At 44.6% G+C, this 27,555-nt stretch overlaps 6 protein-coding genes across 6 annotated transcripts; 4 read left to right on the forward strand and 2 right to left on the reverse strand.

The window, feature by feature from the left end:
• Positions 1-1,223: 1,223 nt before the first annotated feature.
• On the forward strand, positions 1,224-2,555 carry LOC112089762. Its single transcript, XM_024160517.1, has one exon. It carries the CDS (start codon positions 1,224-1,226, stop codon positions 2,553-2,555), a length of 1,332 nt encoding a protein of 443 aa, XP_024016285.1.
• Positions 2,556-9,908: 7,353 nt separating this feature from the next.
• On the forward strand, positions 9,909-11,147 carry LOC112089763. The gene has a single exon (XM_024160518.1). The coding sequence runs from the start codon at positions 9,909-9,911 to the stop codon at positions 11,145-11,147; it is 1,239 nt and encodes a 412-aa protein (XP_024016286.1).
• A 4,143-nt stretch (positions 11,148-15,290) lies between these two features.
• LOC112089764 (meiosis-specific protein ASY2-like) lies at positions 15,291-18,007 on the reverse strand. The gene is made up of 4 exons (XM_024160519.1): positions 17,125-18,007; positions 16,920-17,057; positions 16,094-16,836; positions 15,291-16,019 (listed from the first exon to the last, which is right to left on the reverse strand). The coding sequence occupies exons 1-4, from the start codon at positions 18,005-18,007 to the stop codon at positions 15,291-15,293; spliced, it is 2,493 nt and encodes an 830-aa protein (XP_024016287.1).
• A 1,446-nt stretch (positions 18,008-19,453) lies between these two features.
• Positions 19,454-20,203, forward strand: LOC112089765. Its single transcript, XM_024160520.1, has one exon. It carries the CDS (start codon positions 19,454-19,456, stop codon positions 20,201-20,203), a length of 750 nt encoding a protein of 249 aa, XP_024016288.1.
• A 234-nt stretch (positions 20,204-20,437) lies between these two features.
• Positions 20,438-23,353, forward strand: LOC112089766. Its single transcript, XM_024160521.1, has 3 exons — positions 20,438-21,092; positions 21,210-22,551; positions 22,759-23,353. Exons 1-3 carry the CDS (start codon positions 20,438-20,440, stop codon positions 23,351-23,353), a joined length of 2,592 nt encoding a protein of 863 aa, XP_024016289.1.
• A 667-nt stretch (positions 23,354-24,020) lies between these two features.
• LOC112089767 (meiosis-specific protein ASY2-like) lies at positions 24,021-26,754 on the reverse strand. Its single transcript, XM_024160522.1, has 4 exons — positions 25,872-26,754; positions 25,667-25,804; positions 24,842-25,584; positions 24,021-24,767 (listed from the first exon to the last, which is right to left on the reverse strand). The coding sequence occupies exons 1-4, from the start codon at positions 26,752-26,754 to the stop codon at positions 24,021-24,023; spliced, it is 2,511 nt and encodes an 836-aa protein (XP_024016290.1).
• Positions 26,755-27,555: the final 801 nt, after the last annotated feature.

The following is a 27,555-nucleotide window of genomic DNA, read 5'->3' on the forward strand; positions in this document are numbered from 1 at the left end:
ATCCAAAGATGGTCAGGAATCTAGGTCTATTTGAGAGTCGATACTCAATTCCCTTACGGGTAAAAAGGATAGTGGTGTTATTGAATTGGGGTCATAAACGCAGCTTTGAGATCATGAGTCTGCATTTTTATATGAAGTGAACAGCAAAAAAACAAATAATTATTTATGCATTTGTAAGATAGAGAATGTAAACCTAACAAATGGGTTATTGTCTATGCATTTGCTAACCTAACAATATACCGAGATAATCAAAAGAAAATAGTAAATTAGTTAAACTATCAAATGGGTTATTGTCTACAATTTGGAATCAGTAGCCTTCATATAGTAGAAAGAAGATAAAAACATGAAACTGAGAGTGAATAAAAAGAAGCTTAAAAGATTCGAGTACAACAGACAGATGAAATGTAGAAGATGAAGTTTCGTTAAGATGAGAAGTTAAATACAAATATGACCTAATAAATACGAAGGAGCCGAAGAGGCAGGATGCCAATATCAATAAAAATGCATAGCTTTTTGCATTAATTTTTTTATCAAATGTAATTGGAAAAATTAATTTTCAAGCTGATGTGTCAAAATAGTAGATGCTGATGTGTCAAGATTGTGAGACACAACTCAACATTTATATAATAAATTATGGTGACCTAACTAAAATGTCAACCATTTTCATAAGTTAGAAAGTACTATTTTAATTAATTATTATATGAAATCATAAATTTTTTTAAATCCGGACCGGACCGGCGGTCTGACCAGGTTAAACCGTGAACCGGAGGTAAAACCGGGTTGGGTTAGTACTAAAACCCACATAAAGTTAGACCGGTTAAAAACCAGATTAAACCAGAAACCGGCCGAACCATCAAACCTCATAAAACCGGTTCAAAGAAAAAAGCTTAAATCGTTTTTTTTTATGTCTTTCTACCTTCGTTATTTGATATTTAGGGTTTCTAAGTTTACAACTTTCTGCCTTTCTCTCTGCAACTCACCACCGCCTTACTACGTTTACAGTTCAAAACCAAGGTAAAGTGTTTCAAACTTTCGATCAAAGCCTAGAACGATCATGACTACGTTTTACAACCATTAAATTATTGAGTAGTTTCTTGAGTTTAGTTAGTTTAAGACTTTTAGTATCTATTATATAAACTACCACTTGGTGTGCTTTGACGTAATCAAATTTTTAATTGCTTTATTTTTGTTTGGTTTTTATTTTGTTTGTAGTGAATTCAATAATGGAAGAGAATGATTCAGATGCGACACTTCCATCAGATACATACACAGAATCTCAATTGCCTTCACAACATTCTGTTCGTCAAAAATATGATGCGGCTTGGGCATATGTCACTCAAACTGTATATTCACTTGGAAAATGTAGTTTTACTTGTGACTTTTGTGGTAAGAAAAACCAGGGAGGTGGAATCAATAGAATGAAACAACATGTAGTTGGACAGAAAGGAAGTACCAATGCATGCAAGAAGGTTCCTTCAGAAGTTCAATACGCAATGAGAAAGTCACTCAAAGAAAACGAGGATAGAGCAAAAGAGAAAAGGGGGGTTAATGTTATGAGAAAATTTCATGATGTAGATGATGGTCAAGCTTCTCATCAAGGTTCTGTGCCTCTGAGTCGGAAAAGAAATGGTAGTACCGATATAAACTCATACTTTAAAAGGGGTTTAGAAGATCAGGTGCAACCTACCATAAAGTCATGTCTGCAAAGCAAGGAAAAGATTCATGATGCTGATATGGTAGTTGCTTTGTTTTTCTATGACGTGTGTATGCCCATGAATGCAGTGAATTCTAGGTTTTATCAGCCTATGATCAGCAAAATTGCAAGCATGGGTCATGGTTACATTGGACCTTCATATCATGATTTACGTGTTCGTTTACTACGTGATGCTAAACTGCAAGTTTCATCAATTATTGACTCTGTTAGGAGTACATGGGCTGATACTGGTTGTACTTTGATGGCTGATGGATGGAAAGATACAAGGCAAAGACCATTAATCAATTTTCTGGTCTACTGTCCTAAAGGGATAACTTTCATCAAATCAGTCGATTCTTCTGGAATATATACCAATGCAGAGAATTTTTGTAACCTATTTGCTGACGTTGTGGAGATTATTGGCCCCCAAAATGTGGTCCATATGGTGACAGATAGTGCACCTAACTACAAAGCTGCTGGTGCTAAGCTTGTAGAAAGATATCCTGCCATGTATTGGTCGCCATGTGCAGCCCACTGTATTAATTTGATATTTCAAGATATGACAGAACTACCTCAGGTGGAGAAGCTAACCAGTTCTGCATCAAAGATAACTGTGTTTGCGTATAACCATAAGCATATCTTGAATTGGTTAAGAAACAGACCAGGGTGGAGAGAGATAATTCGTCCTGCAGACACTCGTTTTGCTACAAATTTCATAGCATTGCAGAGTTTGTATACTCATAAGGATGAGTTGCAGAGTATGGTGGTTGATCAGGAGTTCAGAAAAATATCGAGATCAGAGAAACCAAAGCGTGTGAAACAACTTATTTTGATGAAGACTTTTGGAATGGGTGTTTTATGATTGTGCACATTTGCTGCGTATTTGTGATTCTGATGAGAGAACCATCTTTGACTTATGTATATGAAGGGATGTATAGGGTACGGTTTGGTATCAAGAAGATATTCGATAAAAAAAAGATCTTTACAGGCCTTATACAAGGATCATTAACAATAGGTGGGATAAGATGTTACGTCGTGATATTTATGCTGCCGCTTACTTTCTGAATTCAGCTTTCTTGTACGATACAAAGAACTTTAGTGACAAGCCTGAGATTACAAGTGGAATGCTAAATTTGATTGAAAAGCAGAATGGTGGTTTAAGTAAAACAAAACTAGTATCTACTATTGGCCGCTATAGAGATTGAGAAAGAGGTTTTCTCAGGAGTTGGCACTTACTTGTAGCAAAACTACTCGACCAGGTTAGTGATGTTATGTTATGTTAATATATTATGTTTTTCTCTAACTTTTAAGATGTTTAATTACATGGAAGATTTTTTTTCTTGTTGTATTTGTAGATGAATGGTGGAAATTATTTGGTTGTGATATTCCTGATTTGCAAAAGCTCGCAGTCCGAATTCTTAGTCAAACAGCTTCTTCATCTCGATGTGAGAGGAACTGGAGTGTGTTTGAACGCATTCACACCAAAAAGAGAAATAGGCTGGAGCATCAAAGGCTCAATGATCTTGTCTATGTTCATTATAATTTACGTCTACAAAACAGGTTTTTTATTTGTAGAGTGTGATTGATTTTTTTTTAAATGCATATTTGTTAATATATAGTTTCTTGTCTTTATGTGTAGATCAAAGAGAAGTAGATCATATGATCCAGTTGATTTCGAGTCTATCGATAAAACTGAGTTTTGGATTGTGGAAGAAGAAGAAGAAGAAGAAGGGGAGCTTGATTATTCTGAGTTAGAAGATAAACTTCTTGAAGAATATTCTAAAGATGGTGAATAGTTTATTTTTTTAATTATTTTTTCATTCTATAATTCAAAATTTAAAACATTTGATTAATATGTATTTTGCATTTTTGTTTGTTCAAGGTGATGAAGATTTGGACAAGGAAAATTGAATGTGCTACTCTATTTTATTTTGGTGCTGTTTTTTATTTAGATTATTGAGGTTTTTTTACAATTATTGCTAATGCTACTCCATTTTATTTTGGTGTTGTTTTGGATTTATTTTATGAATGTTTTCTTAAATATTAAAGAATTTTATTTAATATTTAATTAATTAGAGGTTGTAAAATATCATCAAACCGGTTGAACCTCGTTGAATTCAGTTAAACCATATTAACCCATGACCCCAAATTTTTTCCGGTTCGGTCACTGGTCCGGTTTTAAAAACATTATATTCTTTTGAATATATAAAATATTATCTTTGTAATGTTAGTATATATGAAAGTATTACATATAAAACAATTGATAACATTTTTAAGAAATTTATATCTTTATATTAGATTTATCCTGAAAAATTGGAAGTTTAGTTATGATATTGCCATATTATACCCTGTATACTAGTTGATTATTCGCACCATGTGCGGAGTAAATATTAACCCTAATTCTTTTATTCGAATATGCAAATATAATATATATAAATACAGCTATTAAAATGTTAGTTGATATTTATAATTGTAAATATATGATGATTATACAATTATAAATAATAATCAAAGTTATATTTATTATGTAATACAATTGCATAAATCTTAGATAATCATTGATTTTATAATTAATTTTAGTAGTATTTTTTATATGAATAAAATTACACATTAGATATATACTAAATTAGATTAATACATTCTATCTAACCGGTCTAACATCAGACTAAGATACTTTGCTTTGATATAAAAAAAAATATGAATTAAAATATGAATAAAAATTTAGATATGATTATTATTAAATAGATAATATGATTATTTTTTAACAATTAAGATTAAAGAAAGATGAGATAAGAAAATAATTTTTAGTAACATAAGTAATATTATGTATTAAATTTTTATAAATATGTTGATAAGAATCAGAAAGAGAGAAATAATATCTTTATAAATTAAATGTTTGAGTATTAAATACATATTTTATATAAACTAATCTTTAACCAAATTAATATTAATGGCATATAATGTAATTAATCTAGTAAGTTGAGTCTAATTTCAAAAAATCATTGAGAAACTCTCTGAGATTGACACATCAACATGGCAAAGTTGTTAATAACACATGATATAAATGTTATTTTTTAAGTGTCCTTCTCAAATAATAATAGAAGATTCGAAAGACTATAATTGTGTGGACGATTGGTTATATCAGCAATCTTTATCTATAACAAATTTTATTATGATTAGAAATCTTTTAAAATCACTAAATCTTTTGAAATATTTAAATAAGCTGCGTTATAGTTAGCTGAAAACCCTAGGAAACAAACAGGGACACTAAAATATTTTATATACTAGGTGATTACCCGCATCTCTCTACTGAATAAATATTAATTAAAAATTTTTTATTTGATACAATATATAATAATACAACTAAAAAATATTGACTAATATTTATAATTGTAAATTTATGTGTTGATTAGGGTGGGCACTTTAGTTTATTTTGGGTTCGGTTTGAGTTCGGTCGGTTTGGTTATTTTGGGATCAATAAAATTCTAACCAAACTCATTCGAAATAAGTTGACTTCAGTTTGAATTTGGTTTGATTTAGTTCGGTTTGGTTAGTTCGGTTTGGTTTTAATTCGGTTTTAAAAAATCAATTTGAAAAAAAAAATTGTGTGTTGGTTTAGGTCAAATTTTACATTTCACCATATTTCAAAAAACTAATATTATGAATTAACTAATAAACTAAATAAAATAAGTATATTGGTTTACTGATTTGGTTCGGTTGAAAACCAAACCAAACCAAACCGTTGGGTTGTAAAAAAATTCAACCAAACATATTATATTTTGAAAATGGATTGGTTCAGTTTGGTTTAAGTTCGGTTGGTTCAGTTGGATTGATTCGGTTCGGTTTTTTTCCCACCCCTAGATTATACAGTTACAAATAATGGTTATAATTACATTTATTTTGTAATAAAATTACATAATGCTAGATCATTATTGGTTTTATAATTAATTTTAATAGTATTTTATAATTAATTTTATTAGTATTTTTATAATTAAGTTTAATAGTATTTTATATGAATAAAACTACACATTTGAATATACTAAATTGGATTAATACGTTCTATCTAAGCGGTTCAACATAAGACTAAAATATTTTGTTTTTAATATTAAAAATTGAATTATAATATGCATAAAATTTTAGATTAAATGGATAATGTGATTATTTTTTTAACAAAATTAAGATCAAAGAAAAATGATATAAAAAATATAATGTTTAATAATATAAGTAATATTATGTATTAAATTTTTATAAATATGTTATTAAGAAATAGAAAGAGAAAGATATGTTTACAAATTAAATGTTGAATATTAAATATATAAAATATATGAACTATTCTCTAACCAAATTAATGCTAATGGCATATGATGTAATTACTCTAGTAAAGTAAGCATTTTTTATATGTGTTTTGAGAAGCTCTCTTATGATGACACATCAGCATGGCATTCTTGTAAATCATACATCAAATGAAAGTTATTTTTAAAAGAATTAATATCGTTACTATGATGATTATTATTGATAAATTGTCAAATTTAAATGATGATGATGCTGAATACATAGAATGAATAAAAGAAGCTAGCATTTGGGGATCAAGATGTTATCTTAGGAAGTTGTTTGCTATAATACTTACTACTAATAGTATAATTATTCCTTTTGCAGTTTTAGAAGAGACATGGGAGCTTCTTTAATCCAGGTATCTTTTGAATAATATAACAATATGTTTTACTTAAGGACTGTTAATATATTATTGTTCTTAAGCAATGAGTTTTTATCTGTTTTACATATTTGACTCTGACAGAAGAACAACTTAATTTTTTTACTCTGGATGCAATAGAGTCAATTGTACGGAGCAATGGAAGTTCAGTCTCTCATTTTGATGGAATGCCTGTTCCCTCAGCAAACTATCACAATGCCTCTGCAAGCAGAATGCTTTTTAACAAGCGTAATTACAACAGAGATGAAATGAGAGCAATGGAGCAGAAAATGTTACCAGGATTAACAAATGAACGAAGGGGGAGTCTCTACAGAGATAATGGATGCTGTTTCTAAAGATCAAGGTAGGGTTTTTTCGTGCATGGTTTTGGAGGAATAGGAATAACTAATTTGTGGAAAATACTATCTGCTGCAAGTACTGGAATTGCTGCCCTCTTACTGCCTAGTGGAAGAACAACGCATTCCTGATTTGAAATTCCTATTAATCCTGATGAATGGTTTACTTACAATATTGTACCAGGAACAGACTTAGCTGAATTATTGGCTGAGGCATCACTAATAATCTGGGACAAAGCCCTTATAGTGAGTAGATATTGTTTTGAGAGTTTGGACTGAATTTTGTATGATATTATTAGTAGACATTAAGATAAACCATTTAGTGGTAAAGTAATTGTGTTTGGAAGTGATTTAAGACAGCTTCTTCCTGTTAGCAGCGGTGGTTCAAGAAAATATATTGTTTTGGACTCTCTACAATTCTCTTATCTATGGTAGCATTGTAAAGTGTTGAATCTTAGCAAGAACGATTTGTATACTTAAAATTACCTTGATGTAGGCTTTCTATCGTTTTTTTTACTATCATTATGTTGACTTACCTATGTTATCATGCACTTTTATATAAAATCATTAAAGTTTAATCGTTATATGATAACTAAGAGTTTTGAAGCTCTTAGAAGGGTTATCAATCCCCTTGTCAAAGTAGTATAAGGGGTGTCAATCCAAATGTGTGGTAGTTAGGCACTAGTTTATATGATAAGTTCTTAAGTCAAGCTAATAAAAGACAGGTTTGGTGACAAGTAACAAGTGAAAACATAAACAAGGAACAAACAAGCAATGATAAAGAAGTAAAGAAAGCAAGCTAAACAAGACGATGATGATAATAAAGATGATGAAAGCTAAACCTCTAGATGTGATCATTGATTAGGGTGCTTTAGAGATTTATTCATGATGCTAAGAACAATAATGCAATGCAAGTTACTCTTTAGTCTAGACTTCAAAAGCAGATTAATTCACTCTCATGACAATAATCTCTTTGTAAATCACTTAATCAAGATTACTTCACCTTAAGCAAGATCAAGCAATCAACAAGCATAAAGTATCAAGTCTAATAATGACCAAACGGTTTCTATTTCAAAGAGACCGAATCTTACACAGAAAGCAGCAACAAGCAATCACATGATCTCAAAACCAATTAACTTGGAACTCAAATATAAACTAATCCTCTCATGAAGGCATTAATCTCTACACTAATCCACTTTCAAACCAAATCATCATTTGTGAAATATGAATCAGTGAGCATTAAGAAACAGTTCTAATATGTCATTCATGCATTTAACAAATCATTCCCATGATGAAAAAGGCATAAACCCTTAGCTTAGCTCATTCAGACATTTCATCAAACACCTTGTGGGTGGAGAAATGTCTAAGGTCTAGATCAGAGTGATGTGCAAAGATCTAACATTAAGAGCAGCTAACTAAGGAAAGGAAATGAGAATCTAGAACCTAAACATCATAAACCGATCATCTAAGCACCCTAATCTACACACCTAGAAGCTTAAAAGATGATTACTCACTAATCATGATTAACACACCATTTCCTTTGCAAGAGGTGGTGTTAATCATGATTAGAAGCAGAGATGAGATGATCAGATAATAAGAAACAGCCTTAAGATGATTAAATCTGCTAGATATCTCTTGATCAAACTCGTTTTTACACTAAGAAGTAGAGAGAAAACAAAAAGAAAGCAGATTAGAGGATAAGATAATGGATAACTAGGGTTTTAGTCTCTAAAAACTATTTATATAAAAGAGTGTGGGCCGGGTCAGCCCAGGACAAACTGGGTACTGACCCGCCCTTTCTGGGTTGCTGGAGCCACCCCTCGCTGTTGGTGGTACGCTCCGCTCCCCGGTTCGGACCGGTTAAAGACCGAGACCGGCCCAATCGACCCCGGTTTACGATGGTCTTAGCCGAAATGGGTCTGACCTGACAGCGCGGCCCATGAGAAAGAAGCCCAGCAACAAGAGGCGGTGAGAGCTGAACGAGAAGCCCTAGAACATCTCCTCGCTTATGTACTATAAATAGTATAATTGTTACTGTAGAAGGGATCTTTTTGGACCCGGAGAATAGAGACCTGAATATTTTATTGAGTTCGTCGAGAGACCTCCGAACTGAACGAACTGTAATTGAGAACTTAATAAAATTTAATCAACTTAATCTTCTCCGAACTCGAATTACCGAACCGACCCTTGAATAGTTGAGAACCACAATCAACAATTGGCGACCACCGTGGGGCCGATTCGGTAATCGACCTCGAAGACATGACGACCGATGGTGGACAAACGACCTCAATCCAGGTCGGGAGTCCGACGACCCGTGCAGACGGCGGACAACCGACCTCAGTCCAGGTCGGGAGTCAAATGACATGTGCAGACAGCCCCGTCCAGTTCGGAGGACACATAGGAGAAGACGACCGTAGTCCCGTGCGACCTCAAACTGGAACGCAAGAGATTAGAGCAGAGCCGAGCTCAAGCACTCACCAGGCTTCACCAGCTGCCTTCGATCCAACTGCACTCATGAACGCCTTCGCTGCTCAGATGCAGGAGCTAGTCCGCAGCAATGATGCCAAATTCGCGACTCTCACCGCGCAGATCTCTAGCCTGCAACAGGAAAGTCCGCTTCGACGACGAAACCTCATCAGCGATTTCCAAGGAGAGCGAGACCCGCAGTGCACGGCGGCGCGATCGGTAATACAGCAACAGCAACAGTTTGAGAGCCCGTCCCAGCACATACGAGCTCAACCAACAGCGCGCGACCTGGAAATCAAACGGATGCAGGCCCAACTGCGAGAGATCAGTTCCAAATTTCACCAAGCCACCAGTTCGGCACCTGAGATCGACCGCGTAATCTAGGAAGCACAGAAAACACCGTTCACTTCCCGGATCACCAACGTCCCCGTCCCTAACCTGGAAAAGTTTAAACTGCGTTCGATGAAGGGAACTCAGACCCGAGACATTTCCTTACCTCGTTCGGCATCGTGATCAACCGATTGAAGTTCACCTCGGCCGAGCAGAAAGACGCGATTCAATGCCAACTGTTCGTCGAGCACCTCGAAGGCATAGCTTTGGATTGGTTCTCAAGATTGGAAGCCGACTCCATTGATAACTACAAGGAGCTTTCGACTAAGTTCGCAAAGCATTTCTCGATGGAAACGAATCACTCCGAGACTTCATGGCACGTTTCAAGCAAATCGTGGCGCACTGCACGGTGGACGACGAGGCCGCCCTCGAAGCCTTATACCAGAAAACATGGTACAAATCACCTTTTCATAAAGAGCTTCGCAGGAACAGACCCCTCACCCTTGAGGACGCGCTCCACAAGTCAAACATCTTCATCGCGGAAGAAGAAGAAGAGGCCGCCAAAGATCGGCAGTATTCAGCGTCAAAGCCCGGCCAGACCTTGACCGCAAAGGATAATTCGGAAACAAAAGTCCAGTCCGGCAAACCGCATGGAGTAGTGAACCAGGCGGGACCGTCAAATCAAAAGTCAGGACGGCCGCCGAAATCTTGGAACACATGGCATAAAGACGACGATACGCCGCTAAGCGAACGTTTTTGCGAATATCACGAGCGATATGGGCATAGCACGGAGAAATGCCGACATCTGAGGGACTTCTTACTTCAACAGTTCCGCAAGGGCGAGATCGACACCGCAGACCTGCCTAAACCGAGACCACGGCGACCGAACCCACGACCAAACAAATCCGGCAATCAAGAGACTGCTAAGGCAGCCGACTCTGATGAAGAACAGGTTGCTCCCCCTAAGCGAGACCGCGAAGCACCGAATAGAGAAACGAACGTACCTAAAACTAGGAAGAAGGTCAATATGATTATGGGAGCCCTCGAATCATGCAATTATTCTGTTCGAGCCCTCAAAGAGTACAGCCGGCAAGCATCGAGTTCGCAACCCCAGACAACGGTTACAACCATACCACTGTTATTCACCGAAGCCGACCTGCGGGGAGTACATATGCCTCATAACGATTGCCTCGTCGTGGAGCTTCAGCTCGGAGACGTTGAAGCAAGCAGGATATTAATCGACATGGGTAGTTCGGTAAACGTCATATTCAAGGAAACACTCAAGAATATGGACTTTCCGGATTCCGAGATCAAGCCTTATATGGAATCATTGACCGGGTTAACCGGAGAAAAAACAAGGACAGTAGGAACGGTGAAGATACCCATTTATGTCGGCGGGTCAGCCCGAATGATTAAATTCCTGGTTCTCAACAAACCGGCAATATACAATGCGATTTTTGGGACGCCATGGCTGTTCGACATGAAAGCCGTCGCTTCAACGTTCCATCAGTGCGTCAAGTTCCCAACCCCGTCAGGAATTTTCACCCTCAAAGGAAGCCAGACCGCGTCCCGACTATGTCATCTCACCGAGTGCAAGCTCAGTCTCGCATGAACATGCGTCATCAGCCCCTTTCATGAAGATCGTGCGGCCGCAGTAAGCCAGTTCGGTCCACCCAAACAGAGCCAGGTCGACCAAGTCTGCATTGATCCGACAGATCCAGAAAAATGTGTCGGCATAGGGGCCGAACTCGACAACAATATTCGAGAAGCACTCGTCAGCTTCCTCCAGAAGAACGTCTCCACATTCGCATGGAATATCAGCGACATGCCCGGAATCAGTCCAGACATCACTTGCCACGAGCTGAACATCGATCCTACATATAAACATATCAAGCAAAAGAGGCGCAAGCTCGGACCCGAGAAAGCGCGAGCGGTCAACGATGAGGTCGAAAAATTGCTCAAAGCCATTTCGATCATGGAAGTTCGATACCCGGACTGGCTAGCAAACCCGGTAGTCGTGAAGAAAAAGAATGGGAAGTGGAGGATCTGCGTCGACTTCACCGACCTGAACAAAGCTTGTCCCAAAGATAGTTTCCCACTACCGCACATTGATCGGTTGGTAGAGGCAACTGCCAGCAACGAACTGTTATCTTTCATGGATGCCTTTTCGGGGTATAACCAAATCCTAATGCATCCGGATGATCGGGAAAAGACTTCGTTCATCACAGATCGAGGAATCTACTGCTATAAGGTCATGCCGTTCGGTCTCAAGAACGCGGAAGCCACGTATCAAAGACTCGTGAACCGCATGTTCGCCAGTCAGCTCGGAAAAACGATGGAAGTATACATTGATGACATGCTGGTTAAATCCCTGCACGCTAAGGACCACGTATCTCACTTATCAACGTGTTTCGACATTTTGAACGAGTACGGGATGAAACTCAACCCCGCCAAATGCACCTTCGGCGTAACGGCGGGCGAGTTCCTGGGTTACATCGTCACCGAGCGCGGCATCGAGGCTAACCCAAAGCAGATATCCGCAGTTCTAGACCTACCTTCCCCGACTTAAAAAAGGGAAGTGCAAAAACTCACAGGCCGAATCGCCGCTCTGAACAGATTTATCTCCAGATCGACGGATAAGTGTCTGCCTTTCTACCAGTTGTTGCGAGGTAACAAGCATCATACCTGGAGTGCCGAATGCGAAGATGCTTTCAAGCAGCTGAAAACGTATCTCTCGACTCCCCCCATCCTAGCTAAACCCAAGAATGGCGAGATGCTGTTCTTATATATCGCTATTTCCGCTTTTAGCGGTTAGCAGTGTTCTAGTCCGCGAAGATAGGGGGAACAGCGTCCCATATTCTATGTCACCAAATCGCTAAGTGACGCTGAAGCCAGATACCCGACTTTAGAAAAGTTGGCGCTCGCAGTGGTGACTTCTGCTCGGAAACTTCGGCCATATTTTCAGTCCCATTCAATCACAGTCTTAACCGACCAGCCGCTCCGAACCATTCTACACAGTCCAAGCCAATCAGGTCACCTCGCGAAATGGGCCGTCGAGCTAAGCGAGAACGATATAGAATACAAGAACCGAACTAGCGCGAAATCCCAAGTACTCGCCGATTTCCTGATCGAGCTCCCAAAAGAGTTCGTTGTCGAACAGCAGCCCCCCGAGCTATGGATTCTACATGTCGATGGATCGTCATCGCACCGGGGATCAGGTGTCCGAATCCGCCTAAAGTCTCCAAGCGGCGAGATCCTCGAACAGTCGTTCCGCCTTGAATTCCCAGCATCAAACAATGAATCTGAGTACGAAGCCCTACTTGCCGGACTACGATTGGCTAAAAGGCTCGGTGTGCGACATCTTCACGCTTTCTGCGACTCGCAGCTCGTCGCGAGTCAATTAAGCGGGGAATACACGACCAAAAACAAACGAATGGACGCGTACCTAACAACGACTAAGGCACTCATCTCGCAGTTTGAGACGTTTGAACTCACCAAAATCCCTCGCGGCGAGAACTCGTCCGCCGACGCGTTAGCCGCCCTAGCTTCCAGTTCCGACCCGCATATGAAGAGAAAAATCCCGGTCGAGAGTATCCCAGAACCAAGCATCAAGACCGCGCTGAAATGCAATTTTGCCACCCGACGACGGAACTATAACGAAAATCCGGCCTCGTCAAAAACGCAACGCAAGAATGCCGAGCAGGTTCTTGAGGATAATGCCGAACAGACTCTCGAGGACCCAGCCGCCGATCACGACTTCGAGCACATAACTGAAGGAATTCATAGCCCATCAACCAGTGAAAACCAGGGGAACGAGTCCGCCGAAGATTGGACAGCCGAACTGCGAGAATACCTCCTCAATGGCAAAGTCCCTGAAGACAAATGGGCTGCTCGTCATCTTAAAGTCCGGGCTGCTCACTACACAATGCATAAAGATAAACTGTATTGTTGGAGCGCATCCGGAGTACTCTTGGCCTGCGTCTCAGGGAACGATATAGTCGAGATCATGCGCGAAATCCACGAAGGATCCGGTGGTAATCACTCGGGAGGTCGATCCCTTGCTCTGAAAATAAAAAAAGCCAGCTATTTTTGGCCGACAATGAACGCGGACTGCGAGAAGTTTGTCATGAAGTGTGATAAGTACCAGCGCCATGGTCCAATGATTAACGTGCCGACCGAGCTGCTGCAAACTAGTACGGCCCCTTACCCTTTCATGTGGTGGGCTATGGACATCGTTGGCCCTTTATGCCGATCAACAAGTCAAAAACAGTACATCTTGATTATGACTGACTACTTCACAAAATGGGTTGAGGCCGAAGCGTACTCGGAGATCACCGCACTGGACGTACAAAAATTTGTTTGGAAGTATATCATTTGCCGCCACGGGGTCCCGCACGAGATCATCACGGACAACAGACCAAAATTCATTGCTGGGACGTTCAATGATTGGTGCGCGAAGTTCAAAATTCGTCTCAGTTTCTCGACCCCGCGATATCCGCAAGGCAACGGTCAAGCCGAAGCAACCAACAAAACCATTATGGACGGCATAAAGAAGCGTCTTGAGGCTAAGAAAGGCACTTGGGCGGACGAACTCGGAGTCTTATGGTCGCATCGAACTACTCCCAGACGATCGACCGGACAATCCCCCTTCTCTTTAGCATACGGACTTGAAGCACTCTGTCCGGCAGAAGTCAGCATCCCAACATTAAGATATTCCGTGCTCCCCGAGAACCCCGACCTCAACGACCAGATGATGCTCAACAACCTCGATAACTTGGAAGAACAGCGATGCTTAGCTCTCCTCCGAATCCAGAACTATCAAAAGCTCGCTGCTCGCTATTACAACAAGAAAGTACGAGGTCGGCATTTCGATGAAGGCGACCTCGTTCTGCGCAAGGTGTTCCACAACACCGAGGAGTTAAACGCCGGCAAGCTGGGAACGAACTGGGAAGGTCCTTATCAGATAATGAGAATCGTCAAGCCCGGAGTTTACGAACTCATGCAACTCGACGGAACGCCGATCCCGCGATCATGGAACTCAGCCAACCTCAAGCGATATTACTACTAAGTCCCAACTACCGCGAGCTCGGACCATCCATTTTACCGCCACCAGCGATTCAAAAAAAAAAAAAAAAAAAAAAAAAAAACAGTCCGGCTCGTGCCGAACTCACACCTGTAAACTGAACTACGAGTGGCTTGATCCCTTGCAAAAGGGTACGTAGGCAGCTTGATTTCGAGTCCTGCTACAAATCTAATAAAAATCCATCTTTTTCGTCTTATCTCTAACTCCACATACCGACTCCCCGGCCAGGAGATCGAACTAAGTATTCCCCATGAATACAATCTCAAAAGCCGAGATTCGTCTCGCCCGCACCCCCATGGTGCCCACTATCCAAAGCCGGAACCCAATCCGCACTCACTCTTCCGAATAGCAATCCGCCGACTGCGATTCAATTTCGGAGAGTTTCCCGAGTTCGACCGCATCGTCACAATAACATCACGAACTTCAAATTTAATCAAAACAAACCGAACTCCAAACAGTTCGTAACGAAATATTAAAGGAAAATTCAAAGTAAAAGTCGAGATAAAGAAAAACCATGTTCATTTCATTAAATATCCGAAATTGCCGAACTAGACGGCAACAAATACAACGCCTAAAAATGGCGACCAAAACGAATCGATAAGTTAAAACCCGAGCTCTGCGGGTAAGATAGTCTTTACAACAACAAAATAAAACTAAGGAAAACTAAGAGAATCATTGGCGAGCGACGGACGCCGGACTCTTGAGACTCGCAGCCCGATCAGCCGAGATGGACCTAGAGTTCGAGCCGAACTGGTCCAAACCCTCCGGAACCTGCGTCCCCGGCGGAAGCACAATCCTGGGAATGAGATCGTCGTCACTCGGGAGGAGGAAGTCCTCGTTCTCAAACCGCGGAAGGGGGATATCATCGACCTCCTTCGTGCAGTTCTTGACCCTACGCGCGTACGTCTCCACGATGTGCGACGGGACGATCATATTGTGTTCCCTTCTTAGAAAGTCGCAGAAGCCGACCAGAGCAGTCGCCTGGTTAAGCTTGAGGAACGGCGCCTTTCTGAGCTCGGACTTGTCCATAAAGTCCTTCATCTTGGCAAGCTTCCCCTCGCACTTGCCCCTAAGCACGGCCAGCATCTTTCTGCCCTTGGACTCGGCATCTCGGTACCTCCGCCTCTCCAGTTCGCTCGTCTTGAACGACTTGGACAGAGCATCCATGTCTCCCTCCAGTTCGGCAGTCCGCTTCTCTAGAGCCCCGACCTGCTTCTTCAAGGCACCGTTCTCCTTCTCCTTTTCGGTGAAGGCTAGCACAGCAGCCTCGTACCTTTTTTTTTCGTCCCAGTACGACGCTTCCAAAGACGCCCTCTCAGCAGCAACCTCGGCGTTAATTTTTCTCAGCCTCTCGACCTCGGAGTCGTACTCGCGAACAAGCTCGTTGGTATCACAGACGAGCTGAAAGTGGAAATCGAAATCAGACATTCCAAGATTAAGAAATATCTAAGTATTCAAGATAGAGAGAAGCTTACAGCAGAGGCAGATTTTGCGACCCTAGCATAAGACTTGGGGCGGAAGAGGTCCTTTGTCTCAGGCATCGGAGACGAGGCCGGCACGATCTTCCTGAAGAGCTCAGCGCAGGCAGTCGAGTCATCGAAAAAGGACCGGTCTTTGTTGTACTGAAGCCGGAATGAAAAAAGAGGACGAGTCAGAGGTCGACGCCTCTTGGACGACCTCGGGTTTCCGGTCTCAGCTGCCGGATCCGCTGGGGGAATCTGAGAAGCATTAGGCGACTCGCGAAGAACCAGAGTCCCCTCGCTCGCAGCCATCTCGGGATCACCACCCCTCTTCCGAGACGATTTCTTCGAGGACTTGCCCTTCTTCCTCCGGGCACGGTCGGCAATGGTGAGCTCATCCTCATCCTGCTCACCAATTTCCCCTTCCTCCATTTGAGGCTGAGGAGCCGCCTCAGGAACACTAGTTCCCACCACGTCGCCCTCCGGTTCCGCAACCGGGATCAGAGGGTCAACCGGGCCGACCGGGACATTGTCGACTTTGTCCTCGATAGCGGCTTCAACGCCATCACTGGCCTCATTCTCGTCGAGACCGACAATATCGATCAGGGCATTATCTTCTTCCTCGTCAGCCCCAAAGTCCATCATGGGAATGTCAGATCTGTCGAATGCCATCCTTCTCCGACTTGACTGGCTGATTTTCCTCGTTTTCTTCTTCTTCGGTACCGGCCTCGACGAGCTGGGTTCCGCCTTAGTTTTGGCTACAAAAATATGACAAGTGTGTCAACCATAATAAAAAAAAAACTAAGTGATAACAAATTCAAGACGACCCGAGAATTCATACCTCTATCCTGAGCTCTCTTTATCCGGCGGTCGATCTTCTCCCGATAGGCAAGGGGCCAACGGCGCTGTCCAGCGAGACTTAATTGCTTCGCAAGGTCGGACGGGAGGGAGCGTTGAATGAATCCTGGAACGTGACGATCTGCATAAGCAAAGAATTTTTATCAGTATCGACCAAGAAACAGGAGATTCAACCATGAGATATTTACCGAAATCGACACTCCAGCCAGTCCGGAACGTGCTCTCCGGATTCTCAGCAGATGACGAGTCAACACGAACAAAGAAGTAACTCTGATCCCAGTTCGGAAATTTGCTAGCCTTGTTCCCTGTGACCAGGTCGAACTTCGGGTTGCAATTCACCGACAGAAACCAGCTTTTGGCCGACGAGACCTTCATAATAAAGAGCTCCTCGAATTGGGCCATGTTGATGTGAGCCCGGACGTCACGCCCGAGCTGGAGAATCCCAACAAAATTTACGATCGAAGCCAGCTGAAGTTGCGATATCGCGCAGCCACGACGATTGCAGTAGGCGAACAACAAGCGGGGCAAAGAGAAAGTCAATCCAGCCTCGCGGAAATAGGCCTCGTAGACACAGATGAAACCCTCGGGTGCATCCCAAGGGCGCTCTTCCGGTTCAGGAACTTGAATAATGATTCCAGGAGGGGCTCCGCCGATCAGCATAGCAGCCCGAACCGTCTCCGGAGATGACAAGGTAGACTTCACCGGGGCACATACACATGGCCGATCCACGATCAACATCATATCATCGTCGTCTGGATCCTGCGCTCCTCCTTCCCCGACCTCGTGCAATGGAGCGTCCTCATCTGTCTTCACATTAGGTTCCCGCCCCTGGACCAGGTCGGTAGGAACTTGGCCTTCGGGCTCGCGGAGATCTCGATTCATCCGCTCTGGAGCCCGAATTGGAACTCGGCTACCAGAGCCGACCTCGACGACACGGGAATTCTTGCGAACCAGGGAAGCGTTCGAAGAATGTTCTGTAGATCCCGAGCTCGAGATGTCAGTAGAAGTTTTCTCCCTTCGGTGTTCGGGAATAATGGCGACCTCGGAATTGGAAGAAGAGTCGGAAGACATCGTCGGAGAACTCAAGAGAACAACCGTCGACGAGAGAGCACGGCGGACGGCGACCGGAATTCTAGAGAGGGAAAGAAGAAAATTTAGAGAGAAGGGAGAGCAAATACCTTGGCAGTAGGAGCGAAAGTGAGAAATGGGGAGAGCTGAACCCTATTTATAGAAGAAAAGTGAATCATTGCGACTTCTTGACTTCCGCGCCTCGTAACGTCCCGATTTCCCGCCTAAACCGACGCGTCTTTTCAGTTCCCCGTGAGTGAAAATACTTAAATATCCTTGCCAAGACACCAGAGAAATGAAGAAGGGTGTAAGTCGAGAACTCGACACCACCGACCTCGGTCTATAACCGATCCAGCTCCAATTCAGCAAAAGTCAGTCAGGTCCATTTGCCGAACTGGGGGGGGGGACATACTGTTGGTGGTATGCTCCGCTCCCCGGTTCAGACCGGTTAAAGACCAAGACCGGCCCAATCGACCCCGGTTTACGATGGTCTTAGCCGAAATGGGCCTGACCTGACAGCGCGGCCCATGAGAAAGAAGCCCAGCAACAAGAGGCGGTGAGAGCTGAACGAGAAGCCCTAGAACATCTCCTCGCTTATGTACTATAAATAGTAGAATTGTTACTGTAGAAGGGATCTTTTCGGACCCGGAGAATAGAGACCTGAATATTTTATCGAGTTCGTCGAGAGACCTCCGAACTGAACGAACTGTAATTGAAAACTTAATAAAATTTAATCAACTTAATCTTCTCCGAACTCGAATTACCGAACCGACCCTTGAATAGTTGAGAACCACAATCAACACACGCCATCTGAAGAAGTCTCACACCGAGGGCCATACACCAGGGGGTCATGTGCTGGGTGGAAACTTTGATGAACACTTGAAGAACATACATGAGACTTGGCATTTGATCCGGTTAAAGCTTTGAAACGTGAAGAGGATTTGTTTGTAATCTGGGTTGGAGAGATAAGGACCTCGGCATACATGCCGAGGGGCCTGGTACCCGAGGTTTGTGTAACATAGGAACTCGGCATAGCATGCTGAAGGGTTCACACCAAGGTCTGCTTCAACACTTAGTCGTTTTGGGATCATTTTGGTGATCAAGGGAGCCTTGGTGTTGAAAGACCGAAGTCCTACCTCGAGGTATAGTCTCAAAACTTTGTAAACATGCCTCCTCGGCATACATGCCGAGGTATTCACGCCGAGGTAGGACACAACACTTAGCTTACAGTCGCATCTCTTAAAACCCGAATTGACCAGCTTCTCTTCTGTTCAGTGTAACTTTTAGCTCATAACTCCAAATGACCTAAATCCAGTTCTATTCGAATCATGCAATTATTCCGTTCGAGCCCTCAAAGAGTACAGCCGGCAAGCATCGAGTTCGCAACCCCAGACAACGGTTACAACCGTACCACTGTTATTCACCGAAGCCGACCTGCGGGGAGTACATATGCCTCATAACGATTGCCTCGTCGTGGAGCTTCAGCTCGGAGACGTTGAAGCAAGCAGGATATTAATCGACACGGGTAGTTCGGTAAACGTCATATTCAAGGAAACACTCAAGAATATGGACTTTCTGGATTCCGAGCTCAAGCCTTATATGGAATCATTGACCGGGTTCACCGGAGAAAAAACAAGGACAGTAGGAACGGTGAAGATACCCATTTATGTCGGCGGGTCAGCCCGAATGATTAAATTCCTGGTTCTCAACAAACCGGCAATATACAATGCGATTTTGGGGACGCCATGGCTGTTCGACATGAAAGCCGTCGCTTCAACGTTCCATCAGTGCGTCAAGTTCCCAATCCCGTCAGGAATTTTCACCCTCAAAGGAAGCCAGACCGCGTCCCGACTATGTCATCTCACCGAGTGCAAGCTCAGTCTCGCACGAACATGCGTCATCAGCCCCTTTCAGGAAGATCGTACGGCCGCAGTAAGCCAGTTCGGTCCACCCAAACAGAGCCAGGTCGACCAAGTCTGCATTGATCCAACAGATCCAGAAAAATGTGTCGGCATAGGGGCCGAACTCGACAACAATATTCCGGAAGCACTCGTCAGCTTCCTCCAGAAGAACGTCTCCACATTCGCATGGAATATCAGCGACATGCCCGGAATCAGTCCAGACATCACTTGCCACGAGCTGAACATCAATCCTACATATAAACATATCAAGCAAAAGAGGCGCAAGCTCGGACCCTAGAAAGCGCGAGCGGTCAACGATGAGGTCGAAAAATTGCTCAAAGCCATTTCGATCACGGAAGTTCGATACCCGGACTGGCTAGCGAACCCGGTAGTCGTGAAGAAAAAGAATGGGAAGTGGAGGATCTGCGTCGACTTCACCGACCTGAACAAAGCTTGTCCCAAAGATAGTTTCCCACTACCGCACATTGATCGGTTGGTAGAGGCAACTGCCGGCAACGAACTGTTATCTTTCATGGATGCCTTCTCGGGGTACAACCAAATCCTAATGCATCCGGATGATCGGGAAAAGACTTTGTTCATCACAGATCGAGGAATCTACTGCTATAAGGTCATGCCGTTCGGTCTCAAGAACGCGGGAGCCACGTATCAAAGACTCGTGAACCGCATGTTCGCCAGTCAGCTCGGAAAAACGATGGAAGTATACATTGATGACATGCTGGTTAAATCCCTGCATGCTAAGGACCACGTATCTCACTTATCAACGTGTTTCGACATTTTGAACGAGTACGGGATGAAACTCAACCCCGCCAAATGCACCTTCGGCGTAACGGCGGGCGAGTTCCTGGGTTACATCGTCACCGAGCGCGGCATCGAGGCTAACCCAAAGCAGATATCCGCAGTTCTAGACCTACCTTCCCCGACTTCAAAAAGGGAAGTGCAAAAACTCACAGGCCGAATCGCCGCTCTGAACAGATTTATCTCCAGATCGACGGATAAGTGTCTGCCTTTCTACCAGTTGTTGCGAGGTAACAAGCATCATACCTGGAGTGCCGAGTGCGAAGATGCTTTCAAGCAGCTGAAAACATATCTCTCGACTCCCCCCATCCTAGCTAAACCCGAGAATGGCGAGATGCTGTTCTTATATATCGCTATTTCCGCTTTTAGCGGTTAGCAGTGTTCTAGTCCGCGAAGATAGGGGGAACAGCGTCCCATATTCTATGTCACCAAATCGCTAAGTGACGCTGAAGCCAGATACCCGACTTTAGAAAAGTTGGCGCTCGCAGTGGTGACTTCTGCTCGGAAACTTCGGCCATATTTTCAGTCCCATTCAATCACAGTCTTAACCGACCAGCCGCTCCGAACCATTCTACACAGTCCAAGCCAATCAGGTCACCTCGCGAAATGGGCCGTCGAGCTAAGCGAGTACGATATAGAATACAAGAACCGAACTAGCGCGAAATCCCAAGTACTCGCCGATTTCCTGATCGAGCTCCCAAAAGAGTTCGTTGTCGAACAGCAGCCCCCCGAGCTATGGATTCTACATGTCGATGGATCGTCATCGCACCGGGGATCAGGTGTCGGAATCCGCCTAAAGTCTCCAAGCGGCGAGATCCTCAAACAGTCGTTCCGCCTTGAATTCCCAGCATCAAACAATGAATCTGAGTACGAAGCCCTACTTGCCGGACTACGATTGGCTAAAGGGCTCGGTGTGCGACATCTTCACGCTTTCTGCGACTCGCAGCTCGTCGCGAGTCAATTAAGCGGGGAATACACGACCAAAAACGAACGAATGGACGCGTACCTAACAACGACTAAGGCACTCATCTCGCAGTTTGAGACGTTTGAACTCACCAAAATCCCTCGCGGCGAGAACTCGTCCGCCGACGCGTTAGCCGCCCTAGCTTCCAGTTCCGACCCGCATATGAAGAGAAAAATCCCGGTCGAGAGTATCCCAGAACCAAGCATCAAGACCGCGCTGAAATGCAATTTTGCCACCCGACGACGGAACTATAACGAAAATCCGGCCTCGTCAAAAACGCAACGCAAGAATGCCGAGCAGGTTCTTGAGGATAATGCCGAACAGACTCTCGAGGACCCAGCCGCCGATCACGACTTCGAGCACATAACTGAAGGAATTCATAGCCCATCAACCAGTGAAAACCAGGGGAACGAGTCCGCCGAAGATTGGACAGCCGAACTGCGAGAATACCTCCTCAATGGCAAAGTCCCTGAAGACAAATGGGCTGCTCGTCATCTTAAAGTCCGGGCTGCTCACTACACAATGCATAAAGATAAACTGTATTGTTGGAGCGCATCCGGAGTACTCTTGGCCTGCGTCTCAGGGAACGATATAGTCGAGATCATGCGCGAAATCCACGAAGGATCCGGTGGTAATCACTCGGGAGGTCGATCCCTTGCTCTGAAAATAAAAAAAGCCAGCTATTTTTGGCCGACAATGAACGCGGACTGCGAGAAGTTTGTCATGAAGTGCGATAAGTGCCAGCGCCATGGTCCAATGATAAACGTGCCGACCGAGCTGCTGCAAACCAGTACGGCCCCTTACCCTTTCATGCGGTGGGCTATGGACATCGTTGGCCCTTTATGCCGATCAACAAGTCAAAAACAGTACATCTTGATTATGACTGACTACTTCACAAAATAGGTTGAGGCCGAAGCGTACTCGTAGATCACCGCACTGGACGTACAAAAATTTGTTTGGAAGTATATCATTTGCCGCCACGGGGTCCCGCACGAGATCATCACGGACAACGGACCACAATTCATTGCTGGGACGTTCAATGATTGGTGCGCGAAGTTCAAAATTCGTCTCAGTTTCTCGACCCCGCGATATCCGCAAGGCAACGGTCAAGCCGAAGCAACCAACAAAACCATTCTGGACGGCATAAAGAAGCGTCTTGAGGCTAAGAAAGGCACTTGGGTGGACGAACTCGACGGAGTCTTATGGTCGCATCGAACTACTCCCAGACGATCGACCGGACAATCCCCCTTCTCCTTAGCATACGGACTTGAAGCACTCTGTCCGGCAGAAGTCAGCATCCCAACATTAAGATATTCCGTGCTCCCCGAGAACCCCGACCTCAACGACCAGATGGTGCTCAACAACCTCGATAACTTGGAAGAACAGCGATGCTTAGCTCTCCTCCGAATCCAGAACTATCAAAAGCTCGCTGCTCGCTATTACAACAAGAAAGTACGAGGTCAGCATTTCGATGAAGGCGACCTTGTTCTGCGCAAGGTGTTCCACAACACCGAGGAGTTAAACGCCGGCAAGCTGGGAACGAACTGGGAAGGTCCTTATCAGATAATGAGAATCGTCAAGCCCGGAGTTTACGAACTCATGCAACTCGACGGAACGCCGATCCCGCGATCATGGAACTCAGACAACCTCAAGCGATATTACTACTAAGTCCCAGCTACCGCGAGCTCGGACCATCCATTCTACCGCCACCAGCGATTCAAAAAAAAAAAAAAAAAAAAAAAAAAACAGTCCGGCTCCTGCCGAACTCACCCCTGTAAACTGAACTACGAGTGGCTTGATCCCTTGCAAAAGGGTACGTAGGCAACTCGATTCCGAGTCCAGCTACAAATCTAATAAAAATTCATCTTTTTCGTCTTATCTCTAACTCCACATACCGACTCCCCGGCCAGGAGATCCAACTAAGTATTCCCCATGAATACAATCTCAAAAGCCGAAATCCGTCTCGCCCGCACCCCCATAGTGCCCACTATTCAAAGCCGGAACCCAATCCGCACTCACTCTTCCGAATAGCAATCCGCCGACTGCGATTCAAGTTCGGAGAGTTTCCCGAGTTCGACCGCATTGTCACAATAACATCACGAACTCCAAATTTAATCAAAACAAACCGAACTCCAAACAGTTCGTAACAAAATATTAAAGGAAAATTCAAAGTAAAAGTCGAGATAAAGAAAAACCATGTTCATTTCATTAAATATCCGAAATTGCCGAACTAGACGGCAACAAATACAAAGCCTAAAAATGGCGACCAAAACGAATCGATAAGTTAAAACCCGAGCTATGCGGGTAAGATAGTCTTTACAACAACAAAATAAAACTAAGGAAAACTAAGAGAATCATTGGCGAGCGACGGACGCCGGACTCTTGAGACTCGCAGCCCGATCAGCCGAGATGGACCTAGAGTTCGAGCCGAACTGGTCCAAACCCTCCGGAACCTGCGTCCCGGCGGAAGCACAATCCTGGGAATGAGATCGTCGTCACTCGGGAGGAGGAAGTCTTCGTTCTCAAACCGCAGAAGGGGGATATCATCGACCTCCTTCGTGCAATTCTTGACCCTACGCGCGTACGTCTCCACGATGTGCGACGGGACGATCATATTGTGTTCCCTCCTTAGAAAGTCGCAGAAGCCGACCAGAGCAGTCGCCTGGTTAAGCTTGAGGAACGGCGCCTTTCTGAGCTCGGACTTGTCCATGAAGTCCTTCATCTTGGCAAGCTTCCCCTCGCACTTGCCCCTAAGCACGGCCAGCATCTTTCTGCCCTTGGACTCGGTGTCTCGGTACCTCCGCCTTTCCAGTTCGCTCGTCTTGAACGACTTGGACAGAGCATCCATGTCTCCCTCCAGTTCGGCAGTCCGCTTCTCCTGAGCCCCGACCTGCTCCTTCAAGGCAGCGTTCTCCTTCTCCTTTTCGGTGAAGGCTAGCACAGCAGCCTCGTACCTTTCTTTTTCGTCCCGGTACGATGCTTCCAAAGACGCCCTCTCAGCAGCAACCTCGGCGTTAATTTTTCTCAGCCTCTCGACCTCGGAGTCGTACTCGCGAACAAGCTCATTGGTATCACAGACGAGCTGAAAATGGAAATCGAAATCAGACATTCCAAGATTAAGAAATATCTAAGTATTCAAGATAGAGAGAAGCTTACAACAGAGGCAGATTTCGCGACCCGAGCATAAGACTTGGGGCAGAAGAGGTCCTTTGTCTCAGGCATCGGAGACGAGGCCGGCACGATCTGCCTGAAGAGCTCAGCGCAGGCAGTCGAGTCATCGAAAAAGGACCGGTCTTTGTTGTACTGAAGCCGGACTGAAAAAGAGGACGAGTCAGAGGTCCGACGCCTCTTGGACGACCTCGGGTTTCCGGTCTCAGCTGCCGGATCCGCTGGGGGAATCTGAGAAGCATTAGGCGACTCGCGAAGAACCAGAGTCCCCTCGCTCACAGCCGTCTCGGGATCACCACCCCTCTTCCGAGACGATTTCTTCGAGGACTTGCCATTCTTCCTTTGGGCACGGTCGACAATGGTGAGCTCGTCCTCATCCTGCTCACCAATTTCCCCTTCCTCCATTTGAGGCTGAGGAGTCGCCTCAAGAACAATAGTTCCCGCCACGTTGCCCTCCGGTTCCGCAACCGGGATCAGAGGGTTAACCAGGCCGACCGGGACATTGTCGACTTCGTCCCCGATAGCGGCTTCAACGCCATCACCGGCCTCATTCCCGTCGAGACCGACAATATCGATCAGGGCATTATCTTCTTCCTCGTCAGCCCCAAAGTCCATCATTGGAATGTCAAATCTGTCGAATGCCATCCTTCTCCGACTTGACTGGCTGATTTTCCTCGTTTTCTTCTTCTTCGGTACCGGCCTCGACGAGCTGGGTTCCGCCTTAGTTTTGGCTACAAAAAAAAGACAAGTGTGTCAACCATAATAAAAAAAAACTAAGTGACAACAAATTCAAGACGACCTGAGAATTCATACCTCTATCCTGAGCTCTCTTTATCCGGCGGTCGATCTTCTCCCGATAGGCAAGGGGCCAACGGCGCTGTCCGGGGAGACTTAATTGCTTCGCAAGGTCGGACGGGAGGGAGCGTTGAATGAATCCTGGAACGTGACGATCTGCATAAGCAAAGAATTTTTATCAGTATCGACCAAGGAACAGGAGAGTCAACCATGAGATATGTACCGAAATCGACACTCCAGCCAGTCCGGAACGTGCTCTCCGGATTCTCAGCAGATGACGAGTCAACGCGAACAAAGAAGTAACTCTGATCCCAGTTCGGAAATTTGCTAGCCTTGTTCCCTGTGACCAGGTCGAACTTCGGGTTGCAATTCACCGACAGAAACCAGCTTTTGGCCGACGAGACCTTCATAATAAAGAGCTCCTCGAATTGGGCCATGTTGATGTGAGCCCGGACGTCACGCCCGAGCTGGAGAATCCCAACAAAGTTTACGATCGACGCCGGCTGAAGTTGCGATATCGCGCAGCCACGACGATTGCAGTAGGCGAACAACAAGCGGGGCAAAGGGAAAGTCAATCCGGCCTCGCGGAAATAGGCCTCGTAGACATAGATGAAACCCTCGGGTGCATCCCAAGGGCGCTTTTCCGGTTCAGGAACTTGAATAATGATTCCAGGAGGGGCTCCGCCGATCATCATAGCAGCCCGAACCGTCTCCGGAGATGACAAGGTAGACTTCACCGGGGCACATACACATGGCCGATCCACGATCAACATCATATCATCGTCGTCTGGATCCTGCGTTCCTCCTTCCCCGACCTCGTGCAATGGAGCGTCCTCATCTGTCTTCACATCAGGTTCCCGCCCCTGGACCAGGTCGGTAGGAACTTGGCCTTCGGGCTCGCGGAGATCTCGATCCATCTGCTCTGGAGCCCGAATTGGAACTCGGCTACCAGAGCTGACCTCGACGACACGGGAATTCTTGCGAACTAGGGAAGCGTTCGAAGAATGTTCTGTAGATCCCGAGCTCGAGATGTCAGTAGAAGTTTCCTCCCTACGGTGTTCGGGAAGAATGGCGACCTCGGAATTGGAAGAAGAGTCGGAAGACATCGTCAGAGAACTCAAGAGAACAACCGTCGACGAGAGAGCACGGCGGACGGCGACCGGAATTCTAGAGAGAGAAAGAAGAAAATTTAGAGAGAAGGGAGAGCAAATACCTTGGCAGTAGGAGCGAAAGTGAGAAATGGGGAGAGTTGAACCCTATTTATAGAAGAAGAGTGAATCATTGCGACTTCTCGACTTCCGCGCTTCGTAACGTCCCGATTTCCCGCCTAAACCGACGCGTCTTTTCAGTTCCCCGCGAGTGAAAATACTTAAAATATCCTTGCCAAGACACCAGAGAAATGAAGAAGGGTGTAAGTCGAGAACTCGACACCACCGACCTCGGTCTATATACCGATCCAGCTCCAATTCGGCAAAAGTCAGTCAGGTCCATTTCCCGAACTGGGGGGGGGACATACTGTTGGTGGTACGCTCCGCTCCCCGGTTCGGACCGGTTAAAGACCGAGACCGGCCCAATCGACCCCAGTTTACGATGGTCTTAGCCGAAATGGGCCTGACCTGACAGCGCGACCCATGAGAAAGAAGCCCAGCAACAAGAGGCGGTGAGAGCTGAACGAGAAGCCCTAGAACATTTCCTCGCTTATGTACTATAAATAGTAGAATTGTTACTGTAGAAGGGATCTTTTCGGACCCGGAGAATAGAGACCTGAATATTTTATCGAGTTCGTCGAGAGACCTCCGAACTGAACGAACTGTAATTGAGAACTTAATAAAATTTAATCAACTTAATCTTCTCCGAACTCAAATTACCGAACCGACCCTTGAATAGTTGAGAACCACAATCAACAC

The sequence above is a fragment of the Eutrema salsugineum genome, unplaced genomic scaffold, assembly GCF_000478725.1.
Source record: "Eutrema salsugineum unplaced genomic scaffold, Eutsalg1_0 scaffold_11, whole genome shotgun sequence".
Lineage (NCBI taxonomy): Eukaryota > Viridiplantae > Streptophyta > Magnoliopsida > Brassicales > Brassicaceae > Eutrema > Eutrema salsugineum.

Coding starts and splice junctions, on each gene's coding strand:
- LOC112089765 (XM_024160520.1), top strand. CDS start 19,454: ATGCCTCATAACGATTGCCTCGTCGTGGAGCTTCAGCTCGGAGACGTT.
- LOC112089767 (XM_024160522.1), bottom strand. CDS start 26,754: ATGTCTTCCGACTCTTCTTCCAATTCCGAGGTCGCCATTCTTCCCGAA. Junction 25,585..25,666: donor AAAGAGAGCTCAGGATAGAG/GTATGAATTCTC, acceptor TTTTTTTTGTAG/CCAAAACTAAGGCGGAACCC. Junction 24,768..24,841: donor TCGCGAAATCTGCCTCTGTT/GTAAGCTTCTCT, acceptor TTCCATTTTCAG/CTCGTCTGTGATACCAATGA.
- LOC112089763 (XM_024160518.1), top strand. CDS start 9,909: ATGGCACGTTTCAAGCAAATCGTGGCGCACTGCACGGTGGACGACGAG.
- LOC112089762 (XM_024160517.1), top strand. CDS start 1,224: ATGGAAGAGAATGATTCAGATGCGACACTTCCATCAGATACATACACA.
- LOC112089766 (XM_024160521.1), top strand. CDS start 20,438: ATGGATGCCTTCTCGGGGTACAACCAAATCCTAATGCATCCGGATGAT. Junction 21,093..21,209: donor CGCTATTTCCGCTTTTAGCG/GTTAGCAGTGTT, acceptor TGGCGCTCGCAG/TGGTGACTTCTGCTCGGAAA. Junction 22,552..22,758: donor CGATCAACAAGTCAAAAACA/GTACATCTTGAT, acceptor AATTCGTCTCAG/TTTCTCGACCCCGCGATATC.
- LOC112089764 (XM_024160519.1), bottom strand. CDS start 18,007: ATGTCTTCCGACTCTTCTTCCAATTCCGAGGTCGCCATTATTCCCGAA. Junction 17,058..17,124: donor TGGCTGGAGTGTCGATTTCG/GTAAATATCTCA, acceptor TTGCTTATGCAG/ATCGTCACGTTCCAGGATTC. Junction 16,837..16,919: donor AAAGAGAGCTCAGGATAGAG/GTATGAATTCTC, acceptor ATATTTTTGTAG/CCAAAACTAAGGCGGAACCC.